Below are 16,289 nucleotides of genomic sequence, written 5' to 3'. Positions count from 1 at the left end.
TCCTGGGGAAGACAAACAAGCGGTTGTGAGGGGTCTCATTCGGGGCCGTGCAGAGGAGCGACCTAATGGAGTGGAGGGCATTGGGTAGGACCTCCTGCCAGCGGGTAGTTGGGAGACTTCTTGACCGTAGGGCCAGAAGGACAGCCTTCCAAACTGTCGCGTTCTCCGTCTCCACCTGCCCGTTTCCCCGCGGGTTATAACTGGTCGTTCTGCTCGAGGCGATGCCTTTGCTGAGCAGATACTGACGCAGTTCATCGCTCACGAAGTGGTCGCTGTGGATATAAGCGGGGAAACCAAACAGGGTGAAGATACTGTGCAGTGCCTTTATCACGGTGGCCGAGGTCATGTCGGGACAGGAGACGGTGAATGGGAAGCGGCTGGTGGACGGGAGGGGGCCCTTGAAGTCCACACTTAGTCGCTCAAAGGGCCCCGAGGCCTTCACGAGACGAGCCTAGTCTGGCCAGTAGAAGTGCCGCTTGCACTCCGCGCAGATCTGGCAAGCCCTGGTCATGGCCTTGACCTCCTCGGTTGAGTAAGGTAGGTTGCGGAACTTGATAAAGTGGACGAGCCGGGTAACCCCCGAGTGACAAAGGTGATTGTGGATGGCTTGCAGGCGGTCCTCCTGCGCGTTGGCGCACGTGCCGCGGGACAGGGCATCGGGGGGGGGGCTCGTTGAGCTCCCCTGGACTATACTTGATATCGTACGTGTAGGGGGAGAATTCGATCCTCCACCTCAAAATGTTATCGTTTTTTAATTTGCCCCGTTGTGCGTTTTCGAACATAAAGGCTACCGAACATTGGTCGGTGACGAGGGTGAACCTCCTACTGGCGAGGTAGTGCCTCCAGTGCCACACAGCCTTCACAATGGCTTGTGCCTCCTTCTCAACTGCAGAGTGTCGAATCTCGGAAGCGGTGAGGGTCCCGGAGAAGAACGCTACTGGTCTGCCTGCCTGGTTGAGGGTAGCAGCCAGGGCGATGTCTGACGCATCGCTCTCTACCTGGAAAGGGATAGTCTCGTCCACCGCGTGCATACCGGCCTTGATGATGTCGGCATTGATGTGGCTGAAGGCCGATCGGGCCTCAGCCAACAGGGGAAATGTCGTGGTCTTTATGAGTGGGCAGGCTTTGTCTGCATATTTGGGGACCCACTGGGCGTAATAGGAGAAAAGCCCCAAGCACCGTTTGAGGGCCTTGAGGCTGCTCGGCAGGGGAAGTTCCTTAAGGGGGTCATGCGGTCGGGGTCGGGGCCTAGGACCCCGTTTTCCACAACATAGCCGAGGATGGCTAGCCGGGTTATGTGGAAAACGCATTTTTCCTTGTTATAGGTCAGGTTTAGGGCTCGGGTGGTCTGGGGGAACTTTGAGGTTCGCGTCATGGTCCTGCTGATCATGGCCGCAGATGGTGACGTTGTCCAAGTACGGGTATGTAGCCCACAAGCCGTATTGGTCCTCCATTTGGTCCATCGCCCTCTGGAAGATGGAGACCCCATTTGTGACGCCAAAGGGGACCATGAGGAAGTGGAAGAGCCGGCCGGCTGCTTCGAAGGCAGTATAGGGGCGGACATTCGGTCGGATAGGGAGCTGGTGGTAGGCGGATTTGAGATCGACTGTGGAAAATACCCGGTATTGGGCGATCCGATTTACCATTTCTGCTATGCATTGAGCCGCGTGAAGCGGTTTATGGTCTGGCTATAATCCACGACCATCTGTTTCTTTTCCCCGGACCGGACTACCACCACTTGTGCTCTCCAGGGGCTGCTGCTAGCCTCGATGACCCCCTCTCCCAGTAAACGCTGGACCTCTGACTTGATAAAAGTCATGTCTTGGGCACTGTACCGCCGACTCCTGGTGGCGACGGGCTTACAGTCGGGAGTGAGGTTCGCGAATAGAGAGGGGTGCGATTTTCAGTGTCGCAAGGCTGCATACCGTAAGGGGGGCAAGGGTCCGCCGAACTTCAGTGTCAGGCTTAGGTGGCTGCACATCCAGTCCAAGCAGCAGGGGGGGGCAGAGGTGAGGGAGGATATAAAATTTGAAACGGGTGTATTCGGTGCCCTGGATCGAGATACAATACCCCTTGATTTGGACGAAATGGGACACGGATGAGGGGGCTTTGGTTTGGGACACGGGATGGGTGCGCAAGGAGCAGCGCCTTACCGTTTCTGGATGAATAAAGCTCTCCGTGCTCCCGGAGTCGAAAAGGCATGGAGTGTTGCGCCCGTTGACCTGGACCTGCATCCTAGAGTTCTGCAGGTGTTTTGGCCGCATTTGGTCGAGGGTGATCGCTCCCAGTTGCGGGTAGCCCGAGTGGGATTCATAAAATGGCCACCGACGCCGGTCGCACGTGTCGGGTCGAGAAGATGGCCACCCCCATGATTCGCACGAGGCAGATGACCAGTCAGAAGGGGGCGTGTCAGGTCGATGGCGTTGCGAGGCCTGCGGGCCTGTGAACCTGATTTTCAGGCGTGCTGTTCTTTGTGTTTCTGGCCCTTGGGCCTGGCCAGGCAGACCCTTGCAAAATGCCTCTTCTTCCCGAAGTCGCTGCAGATGGCGGAGCGGGCTGGGCAGCGTGGGCATGGGTGCTGGCCCTGCCCACAGAAATAGCACGGTGTGCCTCCGGTCTGGGCAGGTCGCTGCGCGGCGCAGGCCCGTAACGTGGCAGAGTCTGGGGAAGTCCGAAGGGGGCTCGCAGGGTCCGTTGGGTACATGCCTAAATTCCAGCGAGGTGGCGAGCGTTAGGGTGTCCTGGAGGTCTTTTGCCCCATTTTTGAGTAGTCCCTGCCAGATGTAGGTCGATCGGATGCCAGACATGAAAGCGTCTCTGATGTGTAGGTTCATATGGATTTCCCCGTCACATCCTGATGGTCACAGTTCCTGCCGAGCGCAGTGAGTTTTTCTATGAATTCGTCTAGCGTTTCCCCTGAGCGCTGCCGGCAGGTAGAGAGCAGATGCTGGGCATTAACCTCGTTGATGGGTTTGACAAACCGCTCACGTTGTATCTCGACCGCCTCTTCGTGGGTAGTCGCCTTTTCGAGTGTGGCGGAGATTCTGTGACTCTCCCGGGCGTGGAGTAGGCGCAGCTTGTGTGGCCCAGGATGGAAGTCTATGAGGAGTCCAGGTAGGCCTCGAAGCACCGGAGCCAGTATTAAAAAATTTCCTTTGCCTCCGGTGTCCGTGCTTCCAGATTCAGCTTCTCTGGTTTTAGGCCTGCGTCCACCCTGATGTAATTTAGCTTATTAAATTGTTGTACCCGCTATAACGACGCTTGAGAGTAAAACAGTAAAGAAGGCTTTAATAAGCTAAGAGCTAGCCTGGTGCCGAGACGGGTGCTTACTGGGTGCCGCCTGCAAGGCGGCCCCTTATATATGACTCCCAGGTGGGCGCAGCCGGAGGCGGAGTCCCCCAGGGTTCCAAGCCCGGTCTTAAAGGGGACATCACCTTACATGATGATAAGGGTGCAGTAATACAATAACCGTTCATCACAGTTCCACAATGACCAGGAAATCCATGCATATATACAATTAAATTTTGAAATCCTAGATAAACCAGATGATAATGCCATTGCCAACCTGCCTTCACCATGGACATTTTTCACACAAACTGACATTAAAGGCACAAGTCAGTGGGTTGTGTTATTTCCTGACCTGCTGGAAATGTCAGTCCTTTTAAAACCTGCCAAACTTGTCTGGTTCAAAATCTGCCCACCGAATCTAAATCAGGAAGTATCAATTGGATTTGCTCATCCCTGGAAAGCAAAATGAAGGAAAGAAAAGGAGGACAGGATTAAGAAGGAGAAAGAAAAGAAACAGAAAGAAAATGGAAATAAAATAGATTTTTAAAAAAATTTCCTAAACAAAACAGATTCTGACAAATGAGACACCACACAAATAAAAGTACATTTTCAGGAACAAATACGCTATTTTGCAGTAATTGTGAATTTTTACATCATTAGAAACACAAGTAATTTTAATGGTAACCATTGGGTAAGTACACCCACTTAAATGGATTTAATTGCTGACCTTATTGGCAAGATGCTGTTCGAGGGCAGCCTGTGGAGGAGTCCACTAACTTCCCCAGCGTAGGCCAACTTCGCTGTCGGTGACCGCTTTGTCTTCGGTCACCTCTGTGATCTCCGGGACCCGTTTCTTATGGTGTGGGGGGGCGGGGGGGGGGGGGGGGGGGGGGGGGGGATGAGGCTCTGATGTTTGGCACACTGCCGCCCATCTGAGCTCGTTCTCACCTGCTGTGGGTTAACTTCTCCTGCGGGGACAAAGAGAGGGCATTGTGAGCCGTATGTTTCATGCATCACGGGAGGCTCTATGGTGGGCAACAGGCGTGGGCACCTCTGCTGGGCATGGACAAGTTGAGCTGGTGGGCGTCAGGGTATGCTGCAGCACAGGTGGGTATTGTGCTGGGGGATGCATGGTGCCAGGCGCTTATTCATTGTGGGGTGGGGAGGGTGGGGGTTGGAGGTCTGGGGCTGGCAGGAGGGACCGGTGCCAACGTCTCAATGTCAACTCACCCATTGCGATGTGGTGGAGGTCGTTGAGCTTCATACGGCATTTGTGGAGGAGACTAGAAATAGGGACCATACATGCAAGACAGTCACTAATCTGAATTCTCCCTCAGTGCACCTGAACAGGCGCCGTAGTGTGTCAACTAGGGGCTTTTCACAGTAACTTCATTGCAGTGTTAATGTAAGCCTACTTGTGACAATAAAGATTATTATTTAAATTCAAAGAAGACTCTGGGAGAAACTGCGTTATCCAGTGATTAGGGTCTGGAGTGTAAACACTACCATGGACTAATTCTGGTTGAATGGCTTATTTCGGTGCTGTGTATTCTATATAATCCCAGCTAATCTTCTAAGCACTGCCTTTAATTTTAAGAATGTATCTCCTTGCACTGACTCTTCCACCAGACAAAGCAGTTATTCTAATGTATCCTTTAATAATGTTAAACATCTCAGCTATGTCACTTCACAACCTTCCAAACTCAAGTTGATGAAACCTATCCTTCGAAGTGAACTCATCAAGTGTTGCTTTAACTTTGGTGAATCTGTTCTGCACTCACTCCAAGGTAAATAAATCCTTCTTGATGTGTGGTATCCAGAACAACCAACTCGACCAATGGGGTGTGATGAAGACTGTATGCCAACTGATGCGGCACGATGGCACAGTGGTTAGCTCTGCGCCTCACAGCTCCAGGGACCCAGGTTCGATTCCGACCTCGGGTAGCTGTCTGTGTGGAGTTTTCACATTCTCCCCGCGTCTGCGTGGGTTTCCTCCGGGTGCTCTGGTTTCCTCCCATAGTCCAAAGATGTGCAGGTTAGGTGGATTGGCCATGCTAAATTAGGGTGGGATTGCAGGGAAGGGCATGGAATTGAGCCTGGCTAGGGTGGCCTTTCGAAGGTCAGTGCAGACTCAATTGGCCGAATGGCCTCCATCTGCACTGTAGGGATTCTATGATATTTCTCTTTATACCCCAGTACCCTTGAGATAAAAAACCAACAGTCTATTTGTTTTCTTGATTATATTTTCTACCTATGCTCAAATCCCTTTGCTTCTGCACAATTCCTATCTCTCAATGAAAAAATATTCACTGCAAAATTCCATTACATAGTGCCAAAATGGAGTTCACACTTCTGCACATTACACTTCTGGTACAGATTGTGACACACATCATTTTGGCTAGGTCATTGGTGCAGGTACAATGAGCATGTACGAGGAGTATTCAGATATGAGTCAATGTGTAACACTGATGTGACACCAGCGATGCCGATTTTATCGTTTCAGCAGGCTCTATTAAAATGAATCGCCAATTAATTTCAGTTTTATTGCCAATTTATGTCTCGTGGTTACTGTTGAGTTGGGAGAAGTTTCTATGGATTTGAACTGTTATCTAAAAGTTGCTGATGTCTCCAGGGAGAGATGCGGCACATAATGGAAGTCTTGGTTGAATCTTCAAGGCTGTCATAGAGATTCAGATAGTGAACGATAGTACGGGAGCTAATCTTTACTCAGCCATACATTTATTGAGAGTAAAATATTTTAAGCATACAGCGAACCACCCTGCACTTTCAATACATATTACTTTGCACCTACTCAAATGAAGCTTCGATCAATGCCCTTTACCTGTATATAATGAAACATAATTTAAAAAAAAAAAATTTTTTTTAAAAATTCTCCTCCATTTTCACATTTTCTCCCACATTTACACCCATCAACAATAAACAATAATCAGCAAGATATGTCAGTCCCCATAATAACAACGATCCCATCTACCCACCAACCCCCAAACCTCAACCCGCATGTTTACATAAACAAATGACAAAAATAAATCAGGGATTACCCGTAGTCACCCTTAATCCCACCCCCCCCCCCCACCCCCCACCCCAGGCCTCCAGCTCCTCCCGTCCACTGCCTCTTGTAAAACTCCTCTCCCTACCCTTGGTTCCTTCCCCCCCAACTTTCCACCCCGGCTAGACCACTCAGACCCTGTTCTGACAGGCTCCGATGGCCGCAGCCCCCCCCCCACCTCACTACCGTTCACTGGCCGGCACACACCGGCCAGCGTGGAGGCCCCCGCCCGGGTCCCTTTCCCACTTGCCCGGCCCCAGGAAAGCCCAAAGATCCCCTTTTAGCACACAAACCCCGCCTATCCACCTACACCCCAAAGAACTCTCATTTCGAGTGAAAGTCCCGTCCCTTCCCTCGTCCAAATATATACCACCTTGGCTCCTTTAATCTCTACACCCACGCGCAGTGATACAAAAAAGAAGAAAATACAGCCATGAGGTTACATCGGCACATGGCCATTCCTCAGTTTGTCAGTTCTGCCACAGTCCTTCTGCTTTCGCAAACTCCTCCGCTGCTTCCGCCGTTCCAAAATAAAAGTCCCTGAGCTTGTAAGTCACCCTCAGCTTCGCTGGATATACAATGCCGCACCGCACCTTGCTAATGTACAGTGCCCGCTTCACCCGGTTGAAGGCAGCCCGCCTCCTTGCCAGCTCCACCGTAAAGTCCTGGTATACACATATACCAGCTCCAGCCCACTGCACCACCCGCTTCTGCTTGGCCCAGCTCAGGACCTTCTCCTTCACCCTGTACTTACGGAAGCACAGAGTCACTGCCCTTGGCGGCTCACTCGCCTTTGGTACAGGCCTCCACGACCTATGAGCCCGATCCAGTTCATATCGGGAGGGGTCCTCCCCCTCCCCCAGTAGTTTTGCCAGCATCGCGGCAAAATACTCAGTCGGCTTCGGTCCTTTCCTCGCAGATCCTTGTTAGTACCCATCACCTTCCGCATCTCTTTCCCCATCGAGGCAAGTTGATCACCGTGCTGCAATAACGTCTCCTCCACTTCCTTCAGCGCCTCCCCTTGCTCTCGCACCTCTGCCACTGCGCTCGCCACCTCCGTCCTCACCGGGGAAACCGCCTCCTCCACCAGCACACTCAAAGCCTCCCTCATCTCCTTCCTCACCATCTCCATGCATTTCGCAATCTGCGCCAACTGCTTTTCAAATTCCGCAGCCATCACCTTGGTTATTTCTTCAGCCGTAAGCAGTGCGGCCTTCCCTGGTGCTCCAGCCTCCATTTTTCCTGGTGACCCCGCGGTGACCTTTCCACTCCCCGATGGACCTCCAGCTGGTTTTGTTTCGGCCGTTTTTCTGCTCACCCTCGACATTTTTCTTTGTTCTTTTTTTCCTCCTGTGTCTTCTCAGTGCCTCCTCCGTGCCTTCTCCCTGCTTCTGCCGCCTCCGCGGACCCTGGGACCGGGCTTAAAGCCCCGAAATTGCCGTTCCCGAGCGGGGGCTCTCCATTGTGCGGCCGCCTCCCGCCCGCCGTCACCGGAAGTCATAATTAAACATAATTGATATATATTTAAAATATTATCTTTCTTTAAACATAAAGTTAATATACACAAAATGTTCAGAACAAACAAAAACAACTTCCAAAGTGTGTACAAAACATTACATTTCAAGCTGCCTCTCCTCTGGGACCCCTTTACAATTTATTTGTACAAACATTTCAAAATAATCAATCAGACTGTTGATGACTTGCACCACACATTTCATTTTAGAGATTTCCTTTCTCTCCAGCATTTGTTTAAAGCCGGCAAGGTCAATCTGAATGTTATGAGCCAGGGTTTAGAGAACACCAAAGTATATCAATGGAGTTCACCTGACCCACAACTTTTAAGGATTTTGGTTATGGGGAGCACAAGGGCCCACTTTGCAGGTGTGATGCAACAGAGATCTAAAGTATTTTAAAAACAAAACAATGTTTATTCTATGAATCCAGTTAACATTTTATAAACCTAGTAAACATCTTATCAAGGATCAACACTGATAACCCCCCATAAAGATACAGGACTCGATAGGTAACCCTTAGGAACTTTCCGAACAACATCCATAAGCCAAAACACTTTTTAACAAAGACAGTAGGTTTGAATTTTCAACAGAGAACAGTTGTCACTTTTAAATTATCAAGTGATCTAAACACCTTGTTTAACATAGAGAGAGACACCAGTATACATCTGCTTGGTTTGAATGCAGCTCTCCAACTGAAAGCAAAACTAAAACACAGAGCCAAAAACAGCTTCCAGGTCAAAACAAAAGTAAAAAGCAGAATCACATTGCAGCTCCACCCACACAATGACATCACTCCAGGCATTTGATAAAACACACTTTTCTTAAAGGGACTCTCACATGACATAAACCTTCCCCTCCCCCTGGCACATTTGTGTACATTATCCCACAATGAACATTCGAGCATTTAACATTCACCGGGTATAATATTTTCAGCATCCCCTTATATAGAAACTCACCACACTCTTCAACTTGAATCCCATATCCATTGTTTCTAGAGAATTAGGAGAGCGAGCCCATAAAGCAGCAGGAGGTTGGAGAGAGAGAGCTTATAAAACAGCGGGAGTTCAGCGAGTGAGAGTCCAAAAAGCACCAAGAGGTCAGAGGGAGAGAACTAGGAATTTAAGTTAATTTAAGAGCCAGTGTTTCAGCAGATAAAGTACTTTTAACAACTTTTTTATATTCTTATGTTTCCTGAAAGGCAACATTAATTTCGCAACTTCACCATAAGATGTTAAAGATGGGAAATAAATAGGGCAGCACGGTGGCACAGTGGTTAGCCCTGCTGCCCCACGGCGCCGAGGTCCCAGGTTGGATTCCGGCTTGGGGTCACTGCTCGTGTGGAGATTGCACATTCTCCCTGTGTTTGCGTGGGTTTCGCCCCCACAACCCAAAAGATGTGCAGGCTAGGTGGATTGGCTGCGCTAAATTGCCCCTTAATTGGAAAAAATTAATTGGGTACTTTAAACTTATTTTTTTTAATTTTTAGAAGATGGGAAAGAAATGATGACCTTCTCAGTAAAATCCACATTCCACAAAAGAATTAAAAACCCAGAAGCCTAAACCCCAATCTTAAATTCTACCCTAAACTTAATAACATATAAAGATTTCCACAGAGCAACCCACAGGAAATCATCAACAGGCATCATGCAGATGCTGGAAGGTTTCTCTTTCTAATACTAATAAAACATTGTGTGTTTTCAGCTGAACATAACATATTTTCAGTACAACAAATCTCATCAAACATATCACACCACTGGAAATATCTTTCTGGCAATTTGTTTAGTTTCCTTAGTTTTCCTTCTGCATCTGCTGACACTTTGGGTGGTTTCAGAAACATTTCTCTCTGAAGATCACCCTGCACAACTGTAGCTTTTGTAACCTAATCTCCCATGAATACGTGACCAAAAGACCGATAAAAGATTTTCACAATTGCTTTTCCAGCTGTGAGGGGCCCAATCAAACATATTTATGGACCGTAAAGCAGCGAGAGTTTGGAGAGAAAGACCCCATAAAGCAGCGGGAGTTTGGAGAGAAAGACCCCATAAAGCAGCGGGAGTTTGGAGAGAGAAAGACCCCATAAAGCAGCGGGAGTTTGGAGAGAGAAAGAGAGCCCATGAAGCAACGGGAGTTCAGAGAGAAAGAGACAGAGAGAAAGCCCATAAAGCAGCGGGACGTCAGAGAGAGCTCTTAAAGCAGTAGGAGTTTGAAGAAAGAGAACCTGTAAAGCAGTGGAGAGAGAGAGAGCGAGAGAGCGCTGGGAAGTTACTGATAAACTCTAAAAGTGAGTCCCATGAGTAGACCGGTTGGTAACTGTAGGCCTTTCTGCACTCAGCCCAGAAGAGATGATTGGTCAATGGCAGATGAGTCTATCAGAGAAAACACATTGGGCTGGATTCTTCATCCCAGGACAACAAAAGCACGTTTCCAGATGGGATGGAAAATTGGGCATCGGAGAAAAGGCGATGTTCTGACCCCGCACCAGCGGAAGGATGTAAATGAATGCAAATTAATGACTCATTTGCATCCATTTAGTGGGCCCTGCACCCTATTCTCTCGCCCTCTGTGATTCCCCGGTGCCCTGGGCCAGAAATCTCATGGGCGCAGCTCACCCCTGGTATTTAACAGCATTGCCCTGACGTGGTGGACCTCATGGTTGGCCAAAGGGGTACCTCCTTAGGGGAGTTGCCCCCAAAGTCCATCAGAGGGCCGACCCTCCCTCTCCACCACAATGCATTACCTGCCCATCCCATCCTGTACCAGAGCCTCCCCTGCCCCCAACGGGACACCTTTAATAGGGAAACCCCCCCAGTAACTCCATGAATAGGGAGACCCACCAGGAACCCCCTAGCTGAAGGAACCCCCACAGAGACCCCCCTAACTAAAGGAACCCCCCCAACTAAAGTGACCTCCAAAGGGATCCCCAGACTAAATGGGCCCCCACAAGGATCCCCTAACTGAAGGAACCCCCACAGGGACCCCCTAACTTGACAGACCCCAATCAGGAACCCCTAACTAGAATGACCACCTACAGAGACCCACTACCTAAAGGGACCCCCCCAAAGGGACCCCCTGACTGGAGGGACCCACCCACAGACCTACCTCCTCCACAGACACCCCTGCTAGATAAGAGACCCGTGTCTCAAAGCGATAGATCAGTGCAGACAGGGGCAGTGAACAACAAATTACAGCTTCAACACTTACCTGGAGGCTCCACATGTCCATTCCTCGAAGGAGAACAGCTGTGATCTGTGTTTCAACCCCTCAGACCCATTAGCTGCAAGCCATTCATTTGTTTCTAGTAATGGACTGTAATTGACAGCTTCCACAAACCAGCTGCAGCCTTGGTTTATTCACCTCCCCTCATGGATGAGTGGGGATGCGGTGGCGTAGTGGTATTGTCACTGGACTAGTAAACCAGAAACCCAGGGTAATGCTCTGGGGACCCAGGTTCGAATCCCACCACTGCAGATGGTGAAATTTGAATTCAATAAAAGTCTGGAATTAAATGTCTAATGATGACCATGAAACCATTGCTCATTGTCGTAAAAACCCATCTGTTTCATTAATGTCTTTCAGAGAAGGAAATCTGCCATCCTTACCTGGTCTGGCCTACAGGTGACTCCAGACCCACAGCAATGTGGTTGACTCTTATCTGCCCCCTCAAGGGCAATTAGGGATGATCAATAAATGTTGGCCCAACCAGCGAGACCCACAAATGAATTTTAAAAACTCAAAGTGGCGAAACCCCAATGTTTACAAACATCAACCACATCAAAGAGAGGCCAGTGCACTCCAATCACTAAGTTCATCCCCATCACTCAAGCTTGTGACCACAGAAGGCCATTTGGCCAATCATGCCAGTGCAGGCTCCTTCTAAGAGCTTCCAAGTAAACCCATTTCCTTGTGGGTTTAAAACTGGAGACGTCTGTCTGGATGGAGACAGGTCGGTGTCAGAATTCAAGTCTTAGTTTCACAGAGAATGCTATATAATTCCAAAACATAAGCATAAAGTAGGAGATAACAATGGCTGCTCAACCTCTGGATGTTAAAGGTGCCTGGCAAGTTAAGAGTTTAACATCTGGTAGGGAAGCACGGTAGCACAGTGGATAGCACTGATGTCTCACGGCGCCGAGGTCCCAGGTTCGATCCCGGCTCTGGGTCACTGTCCATGTGGAGTTTGCACATTCTCCCCGTGTTTGCGTGGGTTTTGCTCCCACAACCCAAAGATGTGCAGGGTAGGTGGATTGACCATGCTAAATTGCCCTTTAATTGGAAAAATGAATTGGGTATTCTAAATTTATTTTAAAAAAGAGTTTAACATCTGGAATTTCTGGGTAGGTACTCTTGATTTCCTGCCGTAACTTTGGTCAAAGATCAGCAGAAACTCTCGAGAAATGTCATCAATTGCTATTTACGTGGCTTCTTCAAGGTCTCTGCCAACCATCCATTGAATTGACATGAGGCGATAAGAAGAACCCTGTGGAAATTTATCCCGAAGAAGTTGAACTCCAAGATAAAACAAATAAATTTAATTTACCTTTGCATAGCAGGGCTCCCCAAAGAAGTCGCATTTTAAGAGAGTGGAGTTATCAAGTTGGTAACCATATTTTTTGGTGAAATTCTTGATGCTGAAAGTTGGATTTCCGTGAAGAAAGTCTCGGATTTCTTGAGAAGTGCTGCTGTTTCCGTCACTTTGACCAATTCTTAGAACAACACACACAAGAGACCACAACAGGTATATGATGTTCAAGTTGGCTACTGCTTGGGCTTGGTATCTATAGGGGACAATACAAAATAACTTTTTCATGGTGGTGTGAACGCCAATATATGAAGGTCACCTTTGAGAGTACAGCTGGCATTGTGAAAATATAGAATCAAATGATAAAACTGAAATGAAAAGTGCTTGGAGTGTGAGAACCTTACAGATACAGTAACCTTGCATTCCTTCAGTCAATACATAGAATTGCATTTCTTAATTATTCCCCAATTAACCAAGAAAATGATCAATCACCATTTCAAGGCCTGTGACATTTTAAGGGATTACTTTGACCATTTGTCTTCTTTATGAAAGAAATGCAGATTATAGGAATAGGCTATTTAACCCCTAAAGCCTGTTCTACTATTCAATGAGGTCATGGCTGATGTGTGTCCTTAGTCCATATATCATAGAGTCATAGAGGTCTACAGCCCAGGAAAGGCCCTTCGGCCCATGGTGTCTGCACTGGTCAAAAACAAGCACATAACTATTCCAATCCCATTTTCCAGCACTTGGCCCATAGTCTTGTTTGACTTGGCACCGTAAGTGCACATCTAAATACTTCTTAAATGTTATGAGGGTATCTGCCTCCCCCATACCCTTTGATCTATTTTGCCCCAAAAGCTGTATCTAACTCCTGCTTGAAAACATACAACAATGTTTTGGCCTCAACAATGTTCTGTGGTAGCGAATTCCACAGACTCACCACCCTCTGGGTAAAAAGATTTCTCCCCAACCCAGTCCTGAATCGTCTACCCCGTCTCCTCAGACCGTGGCCCCTGGTTCTGAACTCCCCCACCATCAGGGACATCCTTTCTGCATCTACCCTGTCTAGCCCTGTGAGAATTTTATAGAATTCTATGAGATCCTCCCTCATTCTTCTGAACTCCAGCGAATATTTTTCGGAGCTAAGTCACAATTCCCAATTGCAACATTCAATCCGTTTCTGCTTCTGGAGCGGGATTCTCCAACCCCCCGCCGGGTCGGACAATCGCTGGGAGGCGGCGTGAATCCCGCCCCCGCCGGCCACCAAATTCTTCAGCACCGAATATTCGGCGGGGGCGGGAATCGGGCCACACCAATCGGTGGGCCCCCCCACGGCGATTCTCCGGCCCACGATGGGTCGAAGTCCCGCCGCTGTCATGCCAGTCCCGCCGGGGTGAATCAAACCACCTCCCTTACCGGCGGGACCAGGTGGCGGGGCGGGCTCCGGGGTCCTGGGGGGGGGGGGGGGGCGCGGGGCGATCTGGCCCCGGGTGGTGTCCCCACGGTGGCCTGGCCCGCGATCGGGGCCCACCGATCCGCAGGTGGGCCTGTGCCGTGGGGGCACTCTTTTTCTTCCGCTTCGGCCATAGCCTCCGCGATGGCCAGCGCGGAAGTGACCCTCCCCCCCGTGCATGCGCGGATCTCCGCCGGCCAGCGAAGTCCCTTCGGCCCCGGCTGGTGTGGCGCCAAAGGCCTTTTCCGTCGGCCGGCGGCGGCCAACTGCTCCGGTGCGGGCCTAGCCCCTCAAGGTGAGGGCTTGGCCCCTAAAGGTGTGGAGAAATCTGCACCTTTGGGGCGGCCCGACGCCGGAGTGGTTCCCGCCACTCCATCCCGCCGGGACCCCCCGCCCCGCCGGGTAGGGGAGAATCACGGCCCTGAATTCTATTCATAATGTCTCTTACTGCCTTTTATCATATCTTCTCTTATCATTGAAGTGATTTCATCCTCAATCACAAAGATTACAGCTCATCCTCTACCATTTTACTTGTCCTTTCTGTAGATCCCTAACCTGGCATATCACCAGTTCTCACCAGTTTGCAGCCAGTAATGGTTACCATGTATATATTTCAAGCTGAATCCGTGCCTAGAAATCATTCTGTTTGTTCCTTATACTCCTGTGTTTGCAATTTGAATGCTTATTTGATTCACAAAACCTAACCTGTGCTTCTGTTCTAATGTTTTACTCACACATCCCTTATTTCTCTCATTTTGTTTCATGTCTTTGCATCATTTAGTTCTCTTTATTTGTAATATGTAGTGCACAATGTCTGGCTGTTACTCTACTTTATTCCTTTACTTTTATTTCTTAACTATGTTTCTACCCGGATTGATTGATTGAGTTTTGTTTAAAAGTGTTTCAAACAAGATAAATGCATCCAGATTACTTAAAAAGTACCCCCTGGATGCAGGGTTTGAAGATGTGCATTACAGCTTGGAATATCATAGCTCAGTCTATTTCAAAGTGGTATAATGAAGGTTTATTGCCTCACGCATTAGTTGCAAAGGCTGTGTATGTTAAGCAATTTGTCATCTCATCTTAGGCAGCCAATTAACATTCACACTCACTATGATGAGGACAAATTGTGTAGGCACACCCAAAGTGATCTAACTATAGGGGTAATTCAAGGGAAATCCCAGAAAAATAGTATACTGTTTACATGGCATACAAAAGTCTCTGTATGACTTAGCTTTACAGGAGCTTTATGATATCAGCATAGAGGTTAAGTCAGATATTGTACATGTCTAGGTATAGTTTAGGCCTATACTCTCTAGAGTTTAGAAGAATGAGGAAAGATCAAATGAGGACTACAAGATAATAAAAGGTATGGATAAAGTAGACATGGAGTGGATGCTTCCTCTTGTGGGGCATTCTGGGACGAGAAGTCATAGTTTGTGGATAAAAGGTAGCAAATTTAAAACTGAGATGAGGAGAAACTACTTCTCCCAACGGGTTGTGAATCTCTGGAATTCACTACCCCAGAGTGCGGTGGATGCTGGGACAGTGAATAAAGTTAAGGAAGAGTTAGACATATTTTTAATTGGTAATGCGTTGAAGGGTTATGGAGAACGGGCAGGACGGTGGCGTTAAGGCTAGGATGAGGTCAGCCATGATCGGATGGCAGAGCAGACTCAATGGGCCAAAAGCCTATATCTTATGAATTTATGAACTTATATCTACACCTGGAAGTAGACAATCTTTGTTTGTACTGTTCCATGCCTCCACACAATTGATTGAATGCTTCATGTAATCTTACTCTCCTTCAGAGTTGATGTAAATTGTCTCATGTTTAGCCTTATGGGGCATCACATGTTGTCATAGCTAATTTTTGTTTGTCAACCAGATCTTTTTGTGTGTTCCACATGTCTTCATATGAACGTTTTAAAAGTCATTGAGAAACATGCAGGAGTAAATTAAAATATAGCATGCCATACCTATTTAAGTTGCAGAAAGTAACAGCAGGAAATTCAATTTGCTCAACATACTTAATAGTGACAGATGTAGATGTTGGCCAGCTGAAGTAACGAATGAAGCACTGGGTGATCTGAGAACAAACCCCGATTACACATCCAAGGACGACAACCATCCAGAAAACCCTGCGAGTTCTAGGTTTGCTTTGCAGTGCATTTTGCAATCCATGGAAAGACGTTGATGCTGCAAACTCATGGTCAAAGTGTCGTATGTTCTCCATGGACAGCAACATTTTTCCGAATAAAAAAGACCAAATCTTTTTTAATGTGCCTAAAAAAAATTTCAAACAAGAGATAACAGTCATTGATTTTTTTCAACTTTGAACGTTTTGTTGCTAAGAGTGAAGGGAAAGTTTTCAAATCTAAACCAATTGTTCAATTTGCATTGAGCTTACCTTTGGCTGCACAAATGCTGCAATTGCCTTTAATA

At 48.2% G+C, this 16,289-nt stretch overlaps 1 protein-coding gene across 1 annotated transcript in view; it reads right to left on the bottom strand.

Annotated features, from left to right (window-relative positions):
• LOC140409383 (acid-sensing ion channel 5-like) overlaps positions 1-16,289 on the bottom strand; it is an 88,238-nt gene that overhangs the window by 61,585 nt on the left and 10,364 nt on the right. Inside the window, exons 4-5 of the mRNA XM_072497831.1 lie at positions 15,824-16,130; positions 12,407-12,644 (exon numbers count right to left, since the gene is read on the bottom strand). Of these exons, the coding sequence (XP_072353932.1) occupies positions 12,407-12,644; positions 15,824-16,130 (545 nt within the window). The remainder of the gene's footprint in view (positions 1-12,406; positions 12,645-15,823; positions 16,131-16,289) is intronic.

The sequence above is a fragment of the Scyliorhinus torazame genome, chromosome 3 (assembly GCF_047496885.1).
Source record: "Scyliorhinus torazame isolate Kashiwa2021f chromosome 3, sScyTor2.1, whole genome shotgun sequence".
Classification (NCBI taxonomy): domain Eukaryota; kingdom Metazoa; phylum Chordata; class Chondrichthyes; order Carcharhiniformes; family Scyliorhinidae; genus Scyliorhinus; species Scyliorhinus torazame.
Note: the sequence above shows the minus strand (reverse complement) of the source record. Positions and strands in the feature narration are given on the sequence as shown.